This window comes from Sorex fumeus, unplaced genomic scaffold, assembly GCF_029834395.1.
Source record: "Sorex fumeus unplaced genomic scaffold, SorFum_2.1 ptg000080l, whole genome shotgun sequence".
In the NCBI taxonomy this organism is placed as follows: Eukaryota; Metazoa; Chordata; class Mammalia; order Eulipotyphla; family Soricidae; genus Sorex; species Sorex fumeus.
The window spans coordinates 3,721,317-3,739,116 of record NW_026606137.1 but is presented as its reverse complement, the minus strand read 5'-3'; the positions used below and the strand labels follow the sequence as shown (position 1 = coordinate 3,739,116).

At 40.2% G+C, this 17,800-nt stretch overlaps 1 protein-coding gene across 1 annotated transcript in view; it reads left to right on the top strand.

Moving 5' to 3' along the window:
• PKHD1 (PKHD1 ciliary IPT domain containing fibrocystin/polyductin) overlaps positions 1-17,800 on the top strand; it is a 579,380-nt gene that overhangs the window by 170,109 nt on the left and 391,471 nt on the right. Inside the window, exon 35 of the mRNA XM_056130637.1 lies at positions 5,333-5,489. Coding sequence (XP_055986612.1) covers positions 5,333-5,489 — 157 coding nt within the window. The remainder of the gene's footprint in view (positions 1-5,332; positions 5,490-17,800) is intronic.

Genomic DNA, 17,800 nt, shown 5'->3' with positions numbered 1-17,800 from the left:
GTGAAGTTACACGTATTGGGAGAAAAGAGGCCTTTATCTTAGCTCATTTTTAAAAGGGTTGGACTTTTAATTGCCAGCAAGTTATAAAATTATTAATTGCCAACATTGTGATATAATTATTAAATAGCAAAAGCTATTCATTAGAATAACACATGCTATTTAATACATAGTATAATATCCATTTGGGAAAATAAAAAAGCAAAGATAAAAAAACCGGAAAACTTCCCACCAGCATACACTCAAAATTAGTTGTGTGTTGACCTGCAAATATAAAACCCCACAAATACAGAATATAGAAGCAGTACTTAGAATGGGAGGATTCCTAAAGTAATAAAGGAAGCCACAAAAGAAGAGATAAATTTATTTTGAAATTAAAATTTGAAACTATGTAATCTAGTACTGAAAAAGAAAAATTTTCAGCTTCATGTTATTATAACTATTAAAAAATAAATGGTGACAGTGATTGTGAACTCAAGTAAGAGATAACCATTCATGTATTCACTCAAACGCATTTTGGAGTATCTACTAGATGACAGCATTGGTATGGTTACTGGGGATACGGCATAGGACTGAGAAACGCTCTGATGAGTCCATCCTACTAGGGCTTGACTGACCATAAACAGATACAATGATTCGGGTTGACTAAGTTCATCAGAGAAAAATACCGCAGGTCCAGAGGTCAGCAGAATGTTCTTTACAGCGGTCTGTCTTTTCCCATTCTAAGACTTGCATACCGCAGAAGGCATTCTGGTGAGGTGTCAGAATAACTCTTGTCTTTGTCATCCAGGAAACGGTATGAGCAGAGAATCCCATATCCTACCCTCCACCACTGTAGTTTGACACATAAGCTCGCAAACAGATCTTTGCTTTGCCTGGTGTTCCAACTTGCTGATCAGTGACTTCTTTCAAGCTAACTCTAGTGGTGTTGCAAGTGCATTTAAGGTGACATGTACAATTTGCAAACTCTGCACATTCCCTGAAGTTCAGAGAAGTGCTGACATGCTATACGAAGGAAACAAATTATAGAAGCTCCCTAGCAGAGGGAGGAGATTTTTGCTTTTTCTTTTTCACCTTTGGTGACGGTGGTGCTTAACGTTGAGATTACTTATACCTAGGAAAAGATGAGAGTATGTTGTGGATATTCCCTATATCTCTTCTTCTTATTTTTATATCCCCTGTGTCCATGGGTAAATAATTTTTCTTCATCTGCAGAATGGGAATGGGTGACCGATTTAGCTTAAGGAAGAAACTAGAAAACTGAAGAGGAAAGCCCTGGGAACCACAGTGGCAAAAGCTTATATTTAGTGAACTGAAACCTCTGTGACAGTCGACAAGTTAGAGTAGGTGACATAGAGCATGGCTTTTGCTGAAAACAGTATCAACAGAGATGCTTTCACATGAATTGGCTAGACGTCTTTTTTTTTATTTTATTAAAAATTTTTATTAGTGAAACACCATGAGGTACAGTTGTAGACTTACAAATTTTTGTGCTTGGCTTTCAGTTATAGAATGATCGAGTACCCATCCCTCCACCAGTGCCCATTCTAGAAGTCTTTTTATCTATGCCCTCAGCTTTCTCTTTTGCTTGATTGGGTCAAAGGGACAAGGGTGGAGGCTGAAGATATTGGAAACTGAACCATTTCAACTGTTGGGGAGGAGGCATGGTCCTGGGGAGGCTGTGGATGGAAAGATGTCACCAATGTGTCAGCTATGAAAATACAGAAGAGCTAAAATTGGCATAGCAAATGGTTGTAAATTCTGTGGCAGTTGCTCTCACCAGGCTCTTTTTTTGTTTTTTGCTTTTTGGGTCATACCTGGTAATGCTCAGGGGCTATTCCTGGCTTAGAACTCAGGAATTACACCTGGCGGTGCTCAGGGGACCATATGGGATGCTGGGAATCGAACCTGGGTCGGCTGCATGCAATACAAACACCCTACCTGCTGTGCTATCACTCAGCTCTCTATCATGAGGCTCTTATACTTAGGTAGCTACCAGATAGTTTCTTAGAGACAAATGACAACTACTGTGCTCACTTGAAATTTAAGAGTAGTCTCAAATTAATGAATGGAAGGTGTAGAGCCAGGAGTAAGCCCTGAAGATGGCCCCCACAAAATAAACTAACATCCTCCCTTCTAGTCATTGCCTAGATTCTTCATACGTGGATACAGAAGAATCATTTGAGGAGGTCGTCTGGTTCCAACAACCTTAGCGTTTCATTCCGTCATGGTGCTATTGAGGGACATTGTCTTTTTTTTTTTAATTCAGAAAATCTCATCATTTTATTTATTTATTTATTTATTTTATTTTTATTTTTTATTTTTTTTATCATTTTTTTTATTAGTGAAACACCATGAAGTACATTTATAGACTTATAAATTTTTGTGCTTGGGTTTCAGTTATACAATGATCAAGTACCCATCCCTCCACCAGTGCCCATCCTCCCCCACCACGGGTCCTAGCATCCCTCCCACCCCTCCCCCCCTCCCCCCCGTCCCAACCTGCCGCTGTGGCAGGGCATTCCCCCTTGTTCTCTCTCTCTTCTTTTGGGTACTGTGTTTTGCCAGAGAGGCATTGAGTGGCAATCATGTTTGGTCTATAGACTACTTTTAGCAGGGACATTGTCTTTTAATCAACGCTAAGTTTGACAGAAACACTGTCTGAAACATTATCTTTAAAATAAAGGGAAGGGAAGACATACATCAAAAAGAACAAGAACAACCAGTGCTAGTGCAGATGTGGGGAGAAAGGGATTCTTATTGTTGGGGGGAATGCCAACTGGCCCAGCCTTTTGGAAAACAATATGGGTAGGCCTTAAGACCTACCATATGACCCAGCAATACCACTTAGGAATATATCCCAAGGGTGTGAAAAAGCACAGTAGAAATGACATCTGCACCCGCATGTTCATTGCAGCACTGTTCACAATAGCCAGAATCTGGAAATAACCTGAATGCCCGAGAACAGATGACTGGTTAAAGAAACTTTGACATATTTACACAGTGAAATACTATGCAGCTGTTAGGAAAGATGAAGTCATGAAGTTTGCTTATAACTGGATGTCATGAAGAGTATCATGCAAATTGAAATGAGTCAGAAAGAGAAGGTCAGACATAGAATTACTGCACTCATTTGTGGAATATAAAATAATATAATATGAAACTGACACCCAAGGACAGTAGACATAAGGGCCAGGAATATTACTCCATTCTTGGAAGTCGGCTTCTGGGGGATAAGGCACCTGGAATAGAGAAGGGATCATTAAAGTCAATGATGGTTGGAGGGATCGTTTGGGATGGAAGATCTGTGCTGAAAGTAGATAAAGGATTAAATGTGATACCCTCTTAGCATCTATATTGCAAACCTAATTCCCCAAAGTAGAGAGGGAGAGTATGGGAGAAACTGTCTGTCATAGAGGCAAGGGGAGGGTTGGGATGGTATACCCAGATGGATATACTGGGGACATTGGTGGTGGAAAATGTGTACTGATGGAGGGATGGGTATTCGATCATTGTATGACTGAAACTCAAACGTGATAGCTTTGTAACTGTATCTCATGGTGATTCAATTAAAAAATTAAATTATGTTTCCCAGAGAATTAAAATTTCTAAAAAATGCATAGTCCAAAATAAAAAAAATAAAGGGCTGAGGAATGCATGAGATATATATATCTATATATATATATATAGATAGATATACAAATATCTATACTAATATCTATTTGTATAGATATTTGTATATCTGTACAAATACAGTTGTATAGTATTTGACTTGCATGTGTCAATCCCTGGGCTTGGTCCTTGGTGCCCCCAAATCAAATAACCTAACAAAGCATCAAATCAATGAAGGGATAGGTTTTTTTTTAAAAAAAAAGTTTTTTTTTCCTACCTCTGACCATTTAGAACTCCAGTTTAAAAATTAATTTTAAATACTGTTCCTTTATGATGGTTTTGGAGATACCAGATACGTGGTTCCCCATTCTCCTCAGTTGACTTCACTGTAGAGTGTGATCCATTCCGGGATTTCTCACCACTTTAATCCATTTGAGTCTCCTATTCACTTACCTCTTCTTTTTCATGGGAGCAAGTTCAATGTTGATCCGAATGTCATTTTACCTCCTTCTACTCAGCTTCAGTGGAGGCTGAAAGTTCTCTCCAACTCTCTTCCTCAAAATTCTCTTCTACTGTCCATGTCCACAGATGGACATCGAGAGGACATGTTGATCAGACTCCTAATTGTGCTCCTGTATCTCCCGTTCTTTCTGTGGTTCCACAAGCATGTTACTATGCCTCCTGTCCTTCCAGATTTTACAGTGGGAAGACTTGATGAGCACTGTTAATCTGTTGGAGATCTAGAAGAAAGAAAAGCTTTTCCTTATCCCAAACTGATTTGAGCTGGGTACATAACGCAGGACCCCGGAAGCAAGGTCTTTTGGTGCGGGCCACACCCACCAGTGTTCAGGGACTGTTCCTGGCTCTGTATTCAGGAGTGACTCCTGGTAGTGTTCCATAAAGCGTGCTGGAGATTTGAACCAGGGCTGCAGCCGTTGCAGTCTCATGGAAGACGAGTACCTTACCTCCTGTGCTATCTCCCCAGCCCTGAATTTTCTGTTCTCATTTTGAGAAAACGCATGGATTCCATGTGACCCCGGATCCCTAGGAAAATGGAAAGTTCTGGACTCCTCTCAGTTTTGTCTCCTCTCCAGCCTCAATCCAAGGTTCTGGGCTGTCACCTGAAGTCAGGGACATTTTGCCTCAAGACTCATCCCAGCACAGAGGTACTAAAGGCCAACGGGGGAGGCACCAATCATATCCAAAAAGAGAGTGGGGAGAACGAGGCTGAACACTTGAAAAGAGAAATGTTCCTATAAAACAGGATTACTTGGCCGTAGAGCCAGTGAAAAATGATACCAATTACAGACAGCAAAATGCCACCCATCAAGTTGAACATTTTAATTCTTTTTAATTCCAGGCTATTTATGACTTTTGTCCAAGACTTAGTGCATGTCTATGAAAAATAAAAAAAGCCAAAATTGACCGTCTGTGTCAGGGAGAAGAGGGCCCGAGATGGAAAAAAAAGTAAGGAAACATTTCTGGCATATTGTCGGAGAGTTTCAGCGACTGAGTATAGAGACACTTTCTCTACAACTTACCCTTTCTCTTATTTTCTTCCTTTTGAGTTAATTCTAAGAGGACAAACGAGTGACTCGTTGTATTGGTGCTTAAAATTAAATGTGCAGTACAGGAAGTTTACAGAAGTTTTCTGTTCTGATGGATCACGCAGACTGTCTTGTTGTAAAGAATCCAACCCCTGCAACAAAACTCTCTTTTGCAGGGCAAGCTCCCGGTCCAGTTCTGCCGGAGATGGTCCAGGGCTCACAGCTGGTTTCCCGGGAGACAGCCACTAGATGGCGACAACGTCACGGTGGAGGAGGGCCACTCGCTCCTGCTGGACACCAACACCAGCATCCTGGGCTTCTTGCACGTCAAAGGTTTGCGGAGTTTGGAAACTGGTGTAATTTTATCCGTTGTAAGGGACAAGGGGGGGGAAGATCAATTTTTAGGCCAGTTCCAGCACTTGGCTGATGAGCTCTTTCTGGATTGCAGTGAGACTTGGCTGTGAGGGAGAACATTGGGTTAGGGGCTTCCAAGTGGGGACCCCTCCTCTGGACACTTTAGAAACACAAGGCTGGGTTATTTTAATTTTTTTTCAAATGCAAAAGGTTAGCAGTGTTCTCTCAAAGAATATGCTTCTTTATTCAAGCACTTTGTAGTGATGGTTGTCCCGGGCAGCCCCCGCAATAGAGCGAAATACTCTGAAATCAGTTAATGCTGTTGCCTTTGAAATTCCCTGCCAAGAAAGCAATGTCTTCCTGCTTTTACCCTGTTGTGGTTTTGACTTCCTGGTCCCATGGAAAGTCACATAAATAGGTTTCCTTATTGCACAACTGGCCACATCGCTCTAGGGTCTGAGAAGTTGGAAGAGACGGAGAATTCAAATTTTCACTCCTCGACCATATCACCCACTGACGAAGTCAGTTATTCTAGCTCTCTGTGGGCTCGCTTCCCTATCTGCTGAATGAGAATAAAAATCCTTGCCTCCTTCAGTGTCTGAAAATGAGAACTGGGGAGCAAAGGGACTCTGTGCCCTGGCAAATGGAAATTGCTTGGGAAATAGGATTAGTTATAGATTTCTATAAAACTCGACACTCAAACACTATTCTTTAATAAATATGTTTAACACAGGAACAGTTGTTCTCGTTAAAGTTAAGAACACGGCTTACAAGATGGAAAATGAAATATTTCGAAGAGGTTAACTGATACCTACATCTTGGACAGAATCGGGTTTTTCTTAAATAGGTATTTTATCATCCTATATTCTAGAAAAAAATTCTTTTTCTAGTAGCAAAGAGACATGTCCAGGTTCGTGAATTAATTCATGCCCTTAGGGAAATCAGCTGGTTAGCTTGGACTCTTGTCTGTGCAGTGTGTGTGTGTGTGTGTGTGTGTGTGTGTGTGTGTGTATGCCTAGATATGTAAATGTGAAATGTGTGTGCAAGAATACACAACTAATGTGTTAACACTATCAACTCCCTAAACATTCTCAGTCTTAGAGTTTCATCTCAGCAAGCTGATGCTCTTGGCAGGCCTTTAACCTTTCTCTCACCACAGAAATCAAATTCTGTACGAAGATGGTAACTCCTCCTGAACTGAAAGGTCTTTGCTTTTTTATTGCTAAAATTTGGGAATGGTTTGATAGCACTCAGTCCTAACCGAGTCTATGGGTGCCCTCTTGGTCTGAGGTGAAAGTTCAGTTGAAGAATCAGGTATAGAACCAGAGACTGCAGATGCAAAAGAGGCATCAGAGACAGAGCAAAGAATAAGAAAAATGTAGGGACATATGAGATGTGTATTTGACTTCCTACTCTTAGAGAGTTCAAGACCCGAACAGTGCAAGTACTTGTCCCAACCTGTTTCCTTTCAAAAGTGCTTTCCACAATAGTCTTGTTTCACGTACTAATTCTCCTGCATATTATTTAGATTAGGACCACTGGCAAGGCCATAAGGGCAAGTGGTGGTTACCAATTTCTGTACAAAATAGTATGCAGAAATTATTGCCAGGGAGTTGTGAGAGTTGCCTAAAGGAAAATTCTGAGTTTTTTTTTAAATGTTTTAATCATAGAGATGAGTCTCAGCTCTTAGAAAGATTAAGAATAGGAAAATGATACAGATCAAACTAGGTTCAACAGGTGAATTATGAATGCTTAATAAGTAGTCTAAGTGCTCTGGATGCGAAACAAGAAAAAAGTAAGAGTGATACTTAAGATGAGCAATGTGTATTTACACTGCAGAAAAAAATAATTTGTAAGTAAATATAAATGAGTGAAATTTTTAGTTCTAAAATAAATGCAGACACTAAGAAAGAATATAGACAAAAGTAATTAGAGTGTGAGAATGTAAGGTTAGATTTCAGTAGTAGAGAGGACATTAAAAACATGTCATTTGTATCTGAGGCAGCTTGGGTCATATAGATAGCAATATATACATGGAATTTAGTACAAGCCTGGCTGTCCTTCCCGGGGCCCCTAGGAGGCGGGTGGATTGAGTTTCTCTCCCCATCCTGAGCAGAGCCCCGGCAGCTGAAGACCTCCAGGACCCAACCACAGCCATGCTGAGACCACTCTCCACACACTAGGACGATCCTCTTGCATGAAGGAACTGGCAGAGGAACCCAGGTGTGCGGGACCCAGGGCTGCAATCTCCAAGCCTGTTCTGTTCGGGACTGGGCCTCCTCCACCCAGATCCCCCATCTTCCAGTATGTAGGCGTTACACCCACCAACTGCCCCCAGTGCCGTGTAATCCCATCAATGGCCAAGACCCAGAGACTATAAAACCCAGCTCTCGGAAGCGTCATCTTCTTATCTAGTTCTTACTCTGGAGAACCTGGCAGGCTGCCAAAAGTATCCTGCCCACACGGCGGAGTCTGGCAAACTCCCCGTGGCGTATTCAATATGCCAAAAATCAGTAACAATGATGGGTCTCATTCTCCTGACCCTGAAAGAGCCTAGAATGTGGCACTTGCTAAAATCTCAGGGCCAGGACAAAAGAGGCGTTACTGGTGCCTGCCCGAGGAAATCGATGAACCACAGGATGACAGTGATACAGTGAAGTACAAATGGCTTCCTTATCTTATTTAATAGATCCAAGTGGCTTAGGTTAAACCTATCTTTGATTTATTTTAACTTCTACCTTTTCTCGCATTCCATCAGTAAATATAATCTTCGACATGTTTTTTTCATTGGTATCAATGTAGTTCTAAGTAGCATAACTTTTTGAGGGAGTGGGTGGTTATTTAAAAATGGGGTCAGTACAGTGGTTAGGGCTCATGCCTAAGATGTATCTGACCCAGGTTAGATTCCTGGCACTCCTGTTCCCTAAGTGTCATTGAAGACAGCCCTGGAGGCCCAAGAAAATCACAGGGTATCACCCTGGAGGGTCGTAGCACTACTGGAATGGCCCGGGTATCCCCAATACCACAGGCCCCGAATAGCATTATAGCCTTGGACTCTTACATTTAACCACTAACCCAGTTGACAGAGAATCACCAAGGGCGATTCAGGTTCCCTGAGCCTCATTTGGGAGAACATCCTCTTGACCTCCTATATGGTTTCTGTGTTTCTAATTCTTGATCTTCTTTACTAGCAGAACATTGATTTTTCTTGGGGACAGCAATATACCCAAATAAGAAATTGTTTTTTCTCGGTTTCCTTTGTAACGTAACATATCTTGTTACTAAAAGCTGGCCACTGAGATGTAAGGGAAAGTATATGGCAGGAAATCTGGAAAAAAAAATTTAAAGCAGAACTGATCAATAGTCTTCATGCTCTATTTATTCTTATTCTTATCCTCCTCCCTCATTCTGGAATAGAAATGTGATAAATACATGTTCAGTTGCCATCACAGACCACAAACTGACTCCCAAAACTGGACCCAAAAAAAAGAAAAAAAAGAAAAACTACCCAAATTACTAATGACTTTGGAGTTGGTGGAGAAACAGGTACTTCCTATCACTGAAGTTAATTTTTATGAGAAAAAAACAAGCCTTCATTTTGGGTTTTATGCTGTATACTGAAATAACCCCCAATCATTTGTTTAAAAATACGTCAGCACGCTAAGTGAAATGAATCAGAAGGAGAAGGACAGACATAGAATGACTGTACTCATTTGTGGAATACCACTGTATCACTGCCATCCTGTTGATCATCGAATTACTGGAGCGGGTGCCAGTAACATCTCTATTCCCTCCAGCCCTGAGATTTTAGCAGCCTCTTCTTACTCGTCTTTTCCCATCAATTGGAGGCTCTTTCAGGATCAGGAGAATGAGACCTGTGGTTGTTACTGTATTTGGCGTATCAAATATGCCACGGGGAGCTTGCCAGGCTCTGCCCGTGTGGGCGGGATACTCTCAGTAGCTTGCCAGGCTCTCTGCAAGGCATACATTTTTATATTTTTCTCTATGGTTTATTGCCTACTATCTGAACCCCATCAAATATGGTGTAGTAATTGTGGAAAATGGGTAGGAAGAGTCTTATAATGTGTCGTGCGGCAGCAAAGTGGGTGCTCAGTCCGAAAAGCGGTCTGGAGCTTGGAGGTGGTTGGGCAGTGGAGGTCAGCTGTGGGGACTGGGTCTCTTGGGGTGGGGAGGGCTCTCACCTGCCCTACAGCCTGGTGCAGAGTCCGGTGGCATGGTTCTGGGAGTCTCATTTGGTATTCCCATCTGAGAGGAGCATCCTGAGTTCTGGAGGGTGGCCGATGAGAAGATTATCTCCTGGTGGAATATAAAGTAACATATTATGAGACTAACACCTAAGGACAGACAGTAGGACAGTAGAGATAAGGGTCAGAAGGATCATTCTACAGCTTGGAAGCTGATCTCATATGCTGGGGGAGAAGATTGCTGGGACGGATAAGGGAGCACTAAGTAAATGATGGTTGGAGATATTGGTCTAGATATGTTAGATGTGTGCTGAAAGTAGACTATGGACCAAACATGATGGCTGTTTGGTACCTGTGTTGCAAACCATAACACCCCAAAGGACAGAGAGAGTAGGAGGGAATGTGCCCGCACAGAGGTGGGGGGTGGAAGGGGGTGGGGTGGGGGGAAGGATACTGGGAACATTGGGGGTGGAGAATGGGCACTGGTGGAGGGGATGGGTACTTGAACATTGTTTGAGTGAAACACAATAATAATAATAATAATAATAATAATAATAATAATATGTCAGCTATAGTAACTTCTTTTCTCAAGCTCTCCTGATGCTGTCTCATGTCACTTTCTCTCTTTAAGAATGGAATTTAAAGTCTGTAATATTATCAAAGTTCTGATCTCCTTATTACTTGTGTGTTTCTTATTCATTCTATTCAAACTCTTCTATGAATATTCGAGACACACACTTCCCTCAGGGACTTTGGACACAATGTACTTTGCCTAGAATGTTTTTCCTCCAGATATTCCTGAGTTCAGAGCACTTATTTCATTCGATTTTTGAGAAAATGCCAACCTCCCAGAGAGGTCTAACTGGTTATTATTTTTATGAATATAACTACACTCCCACTTATATTCATATTTATTTTGCTACTCTTTTCTTCATGGCACTTATCGACACATGACATTTACCGGTTTACCTTCCTTCCTTCCTTCCTCCCTTCCTCCCTCCCTCCCTCCCTTCCTTCCTTCCTTCCTTCCTTCCTTCCTTCCTTCCTTCCTTCCTTCCTTCCTTCCTCTTCCTCCTCCTTTCTCTCTCCTTCCTTCCTTCCTCTTCCTCCTCCTTTCATCTTCCTTCCTTCCTTCCTTCCTTCCTTCCTTCCTTCCTTCCTTCCTTCTTTCCTTTCTTCCTTCCTTCTTTCCTTCCTTCCTTCCTTCCTTCCTTCCTTCCTTCCTTCCTTCCTTCCTTCTTTTCTTTGTTTCTTTCATTTTTATTGAATCACAATGAGATATAGCTACAAAGCTTTCATGGTTGAGTTTCAGTCATACAATGATCTAACACCATCCCTCAGTGCACATTCTCCACCATCAATGTCCCCAGTATCCCCCTCATCCCGCCCTCCCCCTGCCTCTATGGCAGACCATTTTCCCCATACTCTATACTTTCAGGCATTATGGTTTACAATATAGATACTGAGAGTCTTTCGTGTTTGGTCCTTTAGCTACTTTCTTAGCGGTTTACTTACTAGGTTTTTTTCCATAATAAGCTCAAAAAGGTAAAGAAACTTTCAGCAATTAATTATCACAGTTTCTGTTCAATCTAGGGCAGTGACTACTGACACATGGGTTCAATGAATATGTGTTGCTTTCTCTTTTTTTTGGTTCCATTTTTATTTATTTTTAATTTCAGTTGGGGGAGGGTTGAACTATATCTGGTGATGTTCAAGTGCTATTCCTGGCTCAGTGCTTGGGGAACCACAAGCAATGCCAAGGATTCAAACCAGGGTTGACTAGAGGCAAGGCAAGTGCTCACCTTGAGTGTTGGGTTTTAAATGAATGGATAAGAAAAATGGCCTAGAGTTCAGGCACTGGATATGATTTTAAAAGTATTTTAAATAAGTGTTTTCTTAAACATTACTTTTCCCAGATCATTATTTTCATGGACCTTATTTTGGCATTCACTAACACAGATGTTTGCACATGTATACACATGTATACACAACACATATTAATACATAGAACTGATACATTAATACACAACATATACATTAATACACAACATATACACAACACACACATTAATACATAGAATTAATACATTAATACATTAATACACAACATATACATTAATACACAACATATACACAACACACATATTAATACATAGAATTAATACATTAATACATTCATTTCATTTCATTTCATCATCCTGTTATTCGTCGATTGCCTCGAGCAGGCCCCAGTAACGTCTCCTTCATCCTAGCCCTGATTATATTCAAGGCTCTTTAGGAGAATGAGACCCATCATTGTTACTGGTATTTGGCATATTTGGTACACCACGTGGAGGTCTTCGGCTGCCGGAGCCCTGGTCGGGGCGGGGAGGAAAGCTCAACCCGCTCCCCTCCAAGGGGCCCCGGGAAGGAACACCCAGGCGTGGGGGCAGAAGACATTCTATGTACATTAATACATAGAATACATATTAATATGTGTGTTGTGTATACATGTATGCACATGTATACACAACACACATATTAATATGTATTCTATTCTTGACTATACATCTGTGTATAAATAACCATCTTGATGACCTCCTAGGAATCCAAAAATATAGTCCTGTGTACAGTTGTACATCTTATTGGCCTTTTAGGAATATAAAATTATCAGTTAGTAACTTTTCTGTTTCTAAATGCATTTGAGGACTCTCTTTACTGGTGAAGAACCCAAACTCTTAGCGTAGCTCTAAATTTCTAATTCTTTTCTTGCCTTATACTATGTGTGAAAGCACTAGAAGGAAAATCAAAAGCTATTCAAATATAAGACTGAATCATCATCCTCTCCATCCACAGCAGTTCATCTCTGAGTGTCTGTCAAGGGACATCTTCACTCTTCTCATTCCTTGCATCTGAAAAAGTGGCTGTGTAAATTTTCTTTCTTTTTTAATACACTATCACTGACTGTGGTAAAACTTGAGAAAATTCAAGCCCAAAGTAATCTCTTCAACATATTTTAGTGAACAAATTATAATGCACCAAAGGAGAAGTACTGTGTCATCTATTTTCAGAATGTCATGAAGAATGCATTTTATACAGAGTGTGCACACACTTTGCAAGGATTAGTGCTAAATAAAAGAGAAACTATATTACCTAAGAGCGACATTTGGAACTACTTTATGAAAATATTGCATCCTCTATATTATTTTTCCATGGATGGAAGCCAACATCCCAACATACACTGGACCAGGCAAAACCAACTGGCAAAACCAACACTTCTACAGATGGTCCCTGAGAGCCTTGAATTTCTGATGCCATACTTATATTTCCATCTATAAAATAGAATTGACATTTTTTTCTTACAAGTACAACTTATATAGTGGAAAGAAGGATTATAAATTTTTAAGACTTCTTGGAAATGGTACCAGAGGAAAAAAAATTGCCATTATTTATGATATTACTTACACCCCTTCCAAAATTTTCTTGAAAAATCGCAGATTATGTGGAGATCATTTACTATTACTTTCTTTTCATTTGAAGATAATCCAGAACTTCTATTTATTATTTTTACTCCTTCACTCCATTTTTCTCTCCCTGCTTAAAAATATTATTTTTAGGAGCTACTGTTAAACACAAAAGAGAATTAACCCAATCAACTAATACTAATGAGCTGGGATGGAAATAGGCATATTGCCTGGATTTAGTTAATTATATTTTTTTGTTCTTTTATGTTAAGATGCCCATAGGCATTGCTGAATTAAAATTTATTATTTTATTCCAAGTAATTATGATGAGCCGTAATAACAGAGAAGGCACGTTACCCTCTTGCTAGCGCCTGTTTTCTTCTTGGGAAAGGAAGTGTTCATAGTTCCCGAACAAAAGCAATACACTTCTCTCTGTTCTGGTGGTCAAAGAACTTGACGTGAATTGGCCTGAAGATAATGTTTAATAAAGGGCCAATTAGGGGAGACTAAACTCTAAAAACGCCCACCATCTTGTTGTTGGACATTCAGAAAGGGCACTTTTTTTTTTAGCACTTCTTATGACTTACAGTGTCATCACTTTAAAATGCTTGAGCAGAAACTTGTTTCTAGTCTCTATTGCTGCTTAATAGTGCACTGGTTTCCTTTAATGGGATTTTCTATTTCTTGGTCTACTGGTGTATACCAATGCCGTTAAATGCTTGGCAGGCTCTCGAGTCAGAAAGAACTAAGTCTTTATCTGGGCTCGGTTTTTCCCAGTTTTGTGACCTTGACAAGTTTCGTAGTGTCCACAAGTCTCAGGTTTCTCCCCACACAAAGAAATGCCTATTGTCAAAGCAACAGTAATAGTGATGGAGAATAGTGATGATGTTTATTGTTTGCTAGTATGTAGCACGACGCTAATGGACCACCCAACTCATGTGGATGCTTTTATTATAAAATGAAGGCATATTTATGGAGTTCTTAGATCAGGACCTGGTCCAGAGTAAGCTCTCAATTAATGCTAGCGGTTTCTTTTTGTTCTTGATGGGGATAACAGAAATGACTGAACATCGGGGCTAAGATTCAATTTTATGAGTAGATAGTGGGCTGTGTCTATAAACAAAGCAAACTGGATTACTGAATTTGTTACATATAAAGACCTTAGATTGCTTTCCCTCTCTTATCTTCAGAATGCATATTGAAGTATTTTTCTTTCTGTGCCAGAGAGGGAAGGACAGCGCATGGGAGTACAAGTTGATCCACTTGACTGTCTCGATTCTCTTAGTTATTTTACCTTTGTGAATGAGTGATTTTCTGGTGCCCTTAGGAATATGTCCTCATTTTATCCAGATATTTATTTCATTTATCATTTTGAAGATACCTGAATCTTTCTGGACAGACCATTTGGGAGTTCTAGAGAATAGAGATTCATATTCTTTTTTTTTTTTAATTTGACACATATGCCTTTGACACGTTATAGAGTTTTCACATCCTTGGTAAGAATCTGAGGCTCTCAAAGTAAAACATTAATTTCATGAGCACCCACATACACACATACACACATAGTATATGTTAAGTATTTCAGTATAATATTTATGCCATGGGCTGGAGCAATAGCACAGCAGGTGGGGCATTTGCCTTGCACGCAGCCAACCTGGTTTGATTTCTCCATCCCTCTTGGAGAGCCCAGCAAGCTACTGAGAGAGTATCCCACTTGCATCGCAGAGCCTGGCAAGCTCAGCGTGGTGTATTCGATATGCCCAAATCAGTAACAAGTCTCACAGTGGAGACATTACTGGTGCCCGCTCGAGCAAATCAATGAAAAACGGGATGACAGTGCTATATATACCATAGTCTTTTATTCAAACCCAGGTTATTTTCATATTTTTTTATATTCTATCACTCTGGCAACATATACTGCTTAACATACTTTAGTTGTGTTTCTCCTCACACTTTTGTGACAGTGATTGCATGTACTTGATTGTGGTGTGCTAGTTATCCATGGGGATCACCAATGGCGGTGCCACTATGATGGTGCCAAGGACATGGACTGGTCCAAGAGATCCAGCTCTTATCCTGGGACCTACAAAGCACATCTCTACCACTCAGCCATACCCAGGAATCCCAACAGAGCTTCTTTTGTTTGTTTATTTTTAAATCCTAGAGATTGTCCAATCGGTTCCTTTTCAATAGTTCTGACCCTGCTTCACCTTCACTAGGTGGATGCTAAGTCAACGCAGTCATTCTAAGAAAAAGGGCCTCCTAGAGCATTGGTTATGTCCTCGCTGCGTACCGGGTCATTGCAAATAACTAGAAAAGATTGCCTTTAGCTTAAGATGGTAAGACTTCACGCACTTTGAATTAAAAACAAAAGTTTGTTCTTTGAGCCACATCTGGTTGGTGCTCAGTACTTACACCTGGCTCTGCCCAGTGATCATTCCTCGCAGACTTGGGGACCATGTGAGATGCAAGGGATCAAACCTGGGTAGGCCACATGCAAGGCAGACATGTAGCATCATTTCGTCTCCTAAAGAAAATATATTTTAATCTAGAGCACAGTTTTGATAAAGAAAATATTCTACACTGAAAATCCTTTCTTACATAACTTTAGAATGCCTTGGTCAACACGAGAAGGTTTTGTTGGTTGGGAACCTCACGGTGACCAATTTCATTTACAAATTGATAAGCTTTAAATAACATATCTGGGGAAAAAAAAGTTTATCAGCAGCTCAACTAGAAAAGGAGATACACTGAATTGCTTTCTCTCGATTGAAGCTGCTATCCTTCAAGGCAGTAGATAGAATGAATAGGTATAAAAAAAGTGAAATGCTTGACTTCTTGCATTTAATTCATCAGACCGGGGACCTAAGTTCAAACTTGAAGCAGAGATTCTCCTGTAGCTCTGCATAAAGTTCTTGTCTGAAAATCAATGTGCAAATGAGAACAATGGTGACTTTCTTTGTGGGACAAAGCAGCTTGTAGAAAGAAATGTTTGCTGGATGTTAATGTTGGTGTGTGTGACCCTAAGGAAGAAGCTTAGTTTGTGCAGTTACTTTAACAGCACGCTTGGGGAAGACAATGGCATCAGAATTGCACTGAGTTTTTGAGATCCACACTTGAGTCCCTTTATCTTGTTCATCTTTGTCAGTTTTGATGACAAGCTGGTGTTGCTCGTATTAATGACAGGTGCCTTTAATAGCTCCATCCAAAATTACGGTGAATAACTGATAAAATTTTTGATTGGCTAAGAATTCGAATTGATTTTATGTCAATTCTTTACAAATATATTTAGTTTTATTGCTCCTTTTGGGAAAGGCACATCCTAGGCTATAAGCTGGAGAAATTAGAAAATCAGGTCTATTTATGGTCACCTTTTTACTGCCAGGACGGTTACATCTCTAGGCTCATGGTAGGCACTCAAACCTTTGTGCAACAAATAAACTGATGAATGCATTCTGATCTGGAGAGTAGACTAAAGTGAGCTGTGAATTTCTCTATAACCAGAGTCCTTCCTGGTAGTCTCACATGTTAGGGCATTAGTCCAGACGGTGACCAATTTTATTTGCTTCTTGTGTATCAGAAGATCGGAGACAAAGGCTTTTAAATGTGGGGGACACTTGGCTCTGAAACCCCTTATTTTTTCCAATAAGACATTGACTTACATTAATTACCTCCAGAGAACTGTCCCAGACATACTTGATTAGCCTTAAATGAAAGATAAGGCATTGCAGTGAGAAAGGACATGCTTTCCATAGATGGGCAGACAGACAGATAGATAGATATTAAACAATTTACAGTTTCAGGTTCTGACAACTTGGATATTGTAACATGAAAAATGTTCTGCAAGGGACCCGACTCTTTAGCACAGAAGCCATGATATTTTCAGTAACGTCAGATAAGTGTTCCAAACTTCCTTACTTAAAAACCTTTATTTGCTTTCCATTAGCCTTTGAGATCAGGTTTAAAATCCTTAATTTGACTTGCAGGGCCCTTCAGAATTATGTTTTTCCTTTCCTCTCTACCTTTGTTGATTAATGATTGCCACATCCTGTTTATTGAGATAGGGAGTGGAGCTAGAAATCTGGGATTCTTGTATAGCTTCAAGGATATTGGTGGCTGACTGGTTCATTACTGTTTGTTTGAATATACTACAATATTTCCGGGGAGCTCGGGTTATGGAAGGAGGTATTCTCATTACACATACTATGAGGTGATGAAGAAGCAGTTATTCTCTTTCATTTCTAAAATTATTCTGGGCCAGCCAAATCATGTTTACCATATTCAGAGAAAAATTCTATTTGATACTTTTCAGGTAAACAAATTGCTCAGAAAAACACATCAAATTGCCAGAATGGGCAAAAACGGGAGGGAGTCCATGCTAATTGAACTTTGATAAAGAGAAGGAAGGCGATTATTTGAATGAATGAATAATTTGATAGCTAGGAGGGAGATTTTTCACTTGCTCAATACTGACTCCGGGGACAAGCTAGGTTGTTTCCTCTTCTTATTTCTAGCAAGTTACCTGCCCCCCGTCCCCATCACCCCACAACCCCAACCTTCCCTAAGTGGTTTCAAGTGGTTTATTTGGAAATCTAGGAAAAACGGAAGGCCTGGAGTGTTTAAATGCCATGAGCTTAATAGT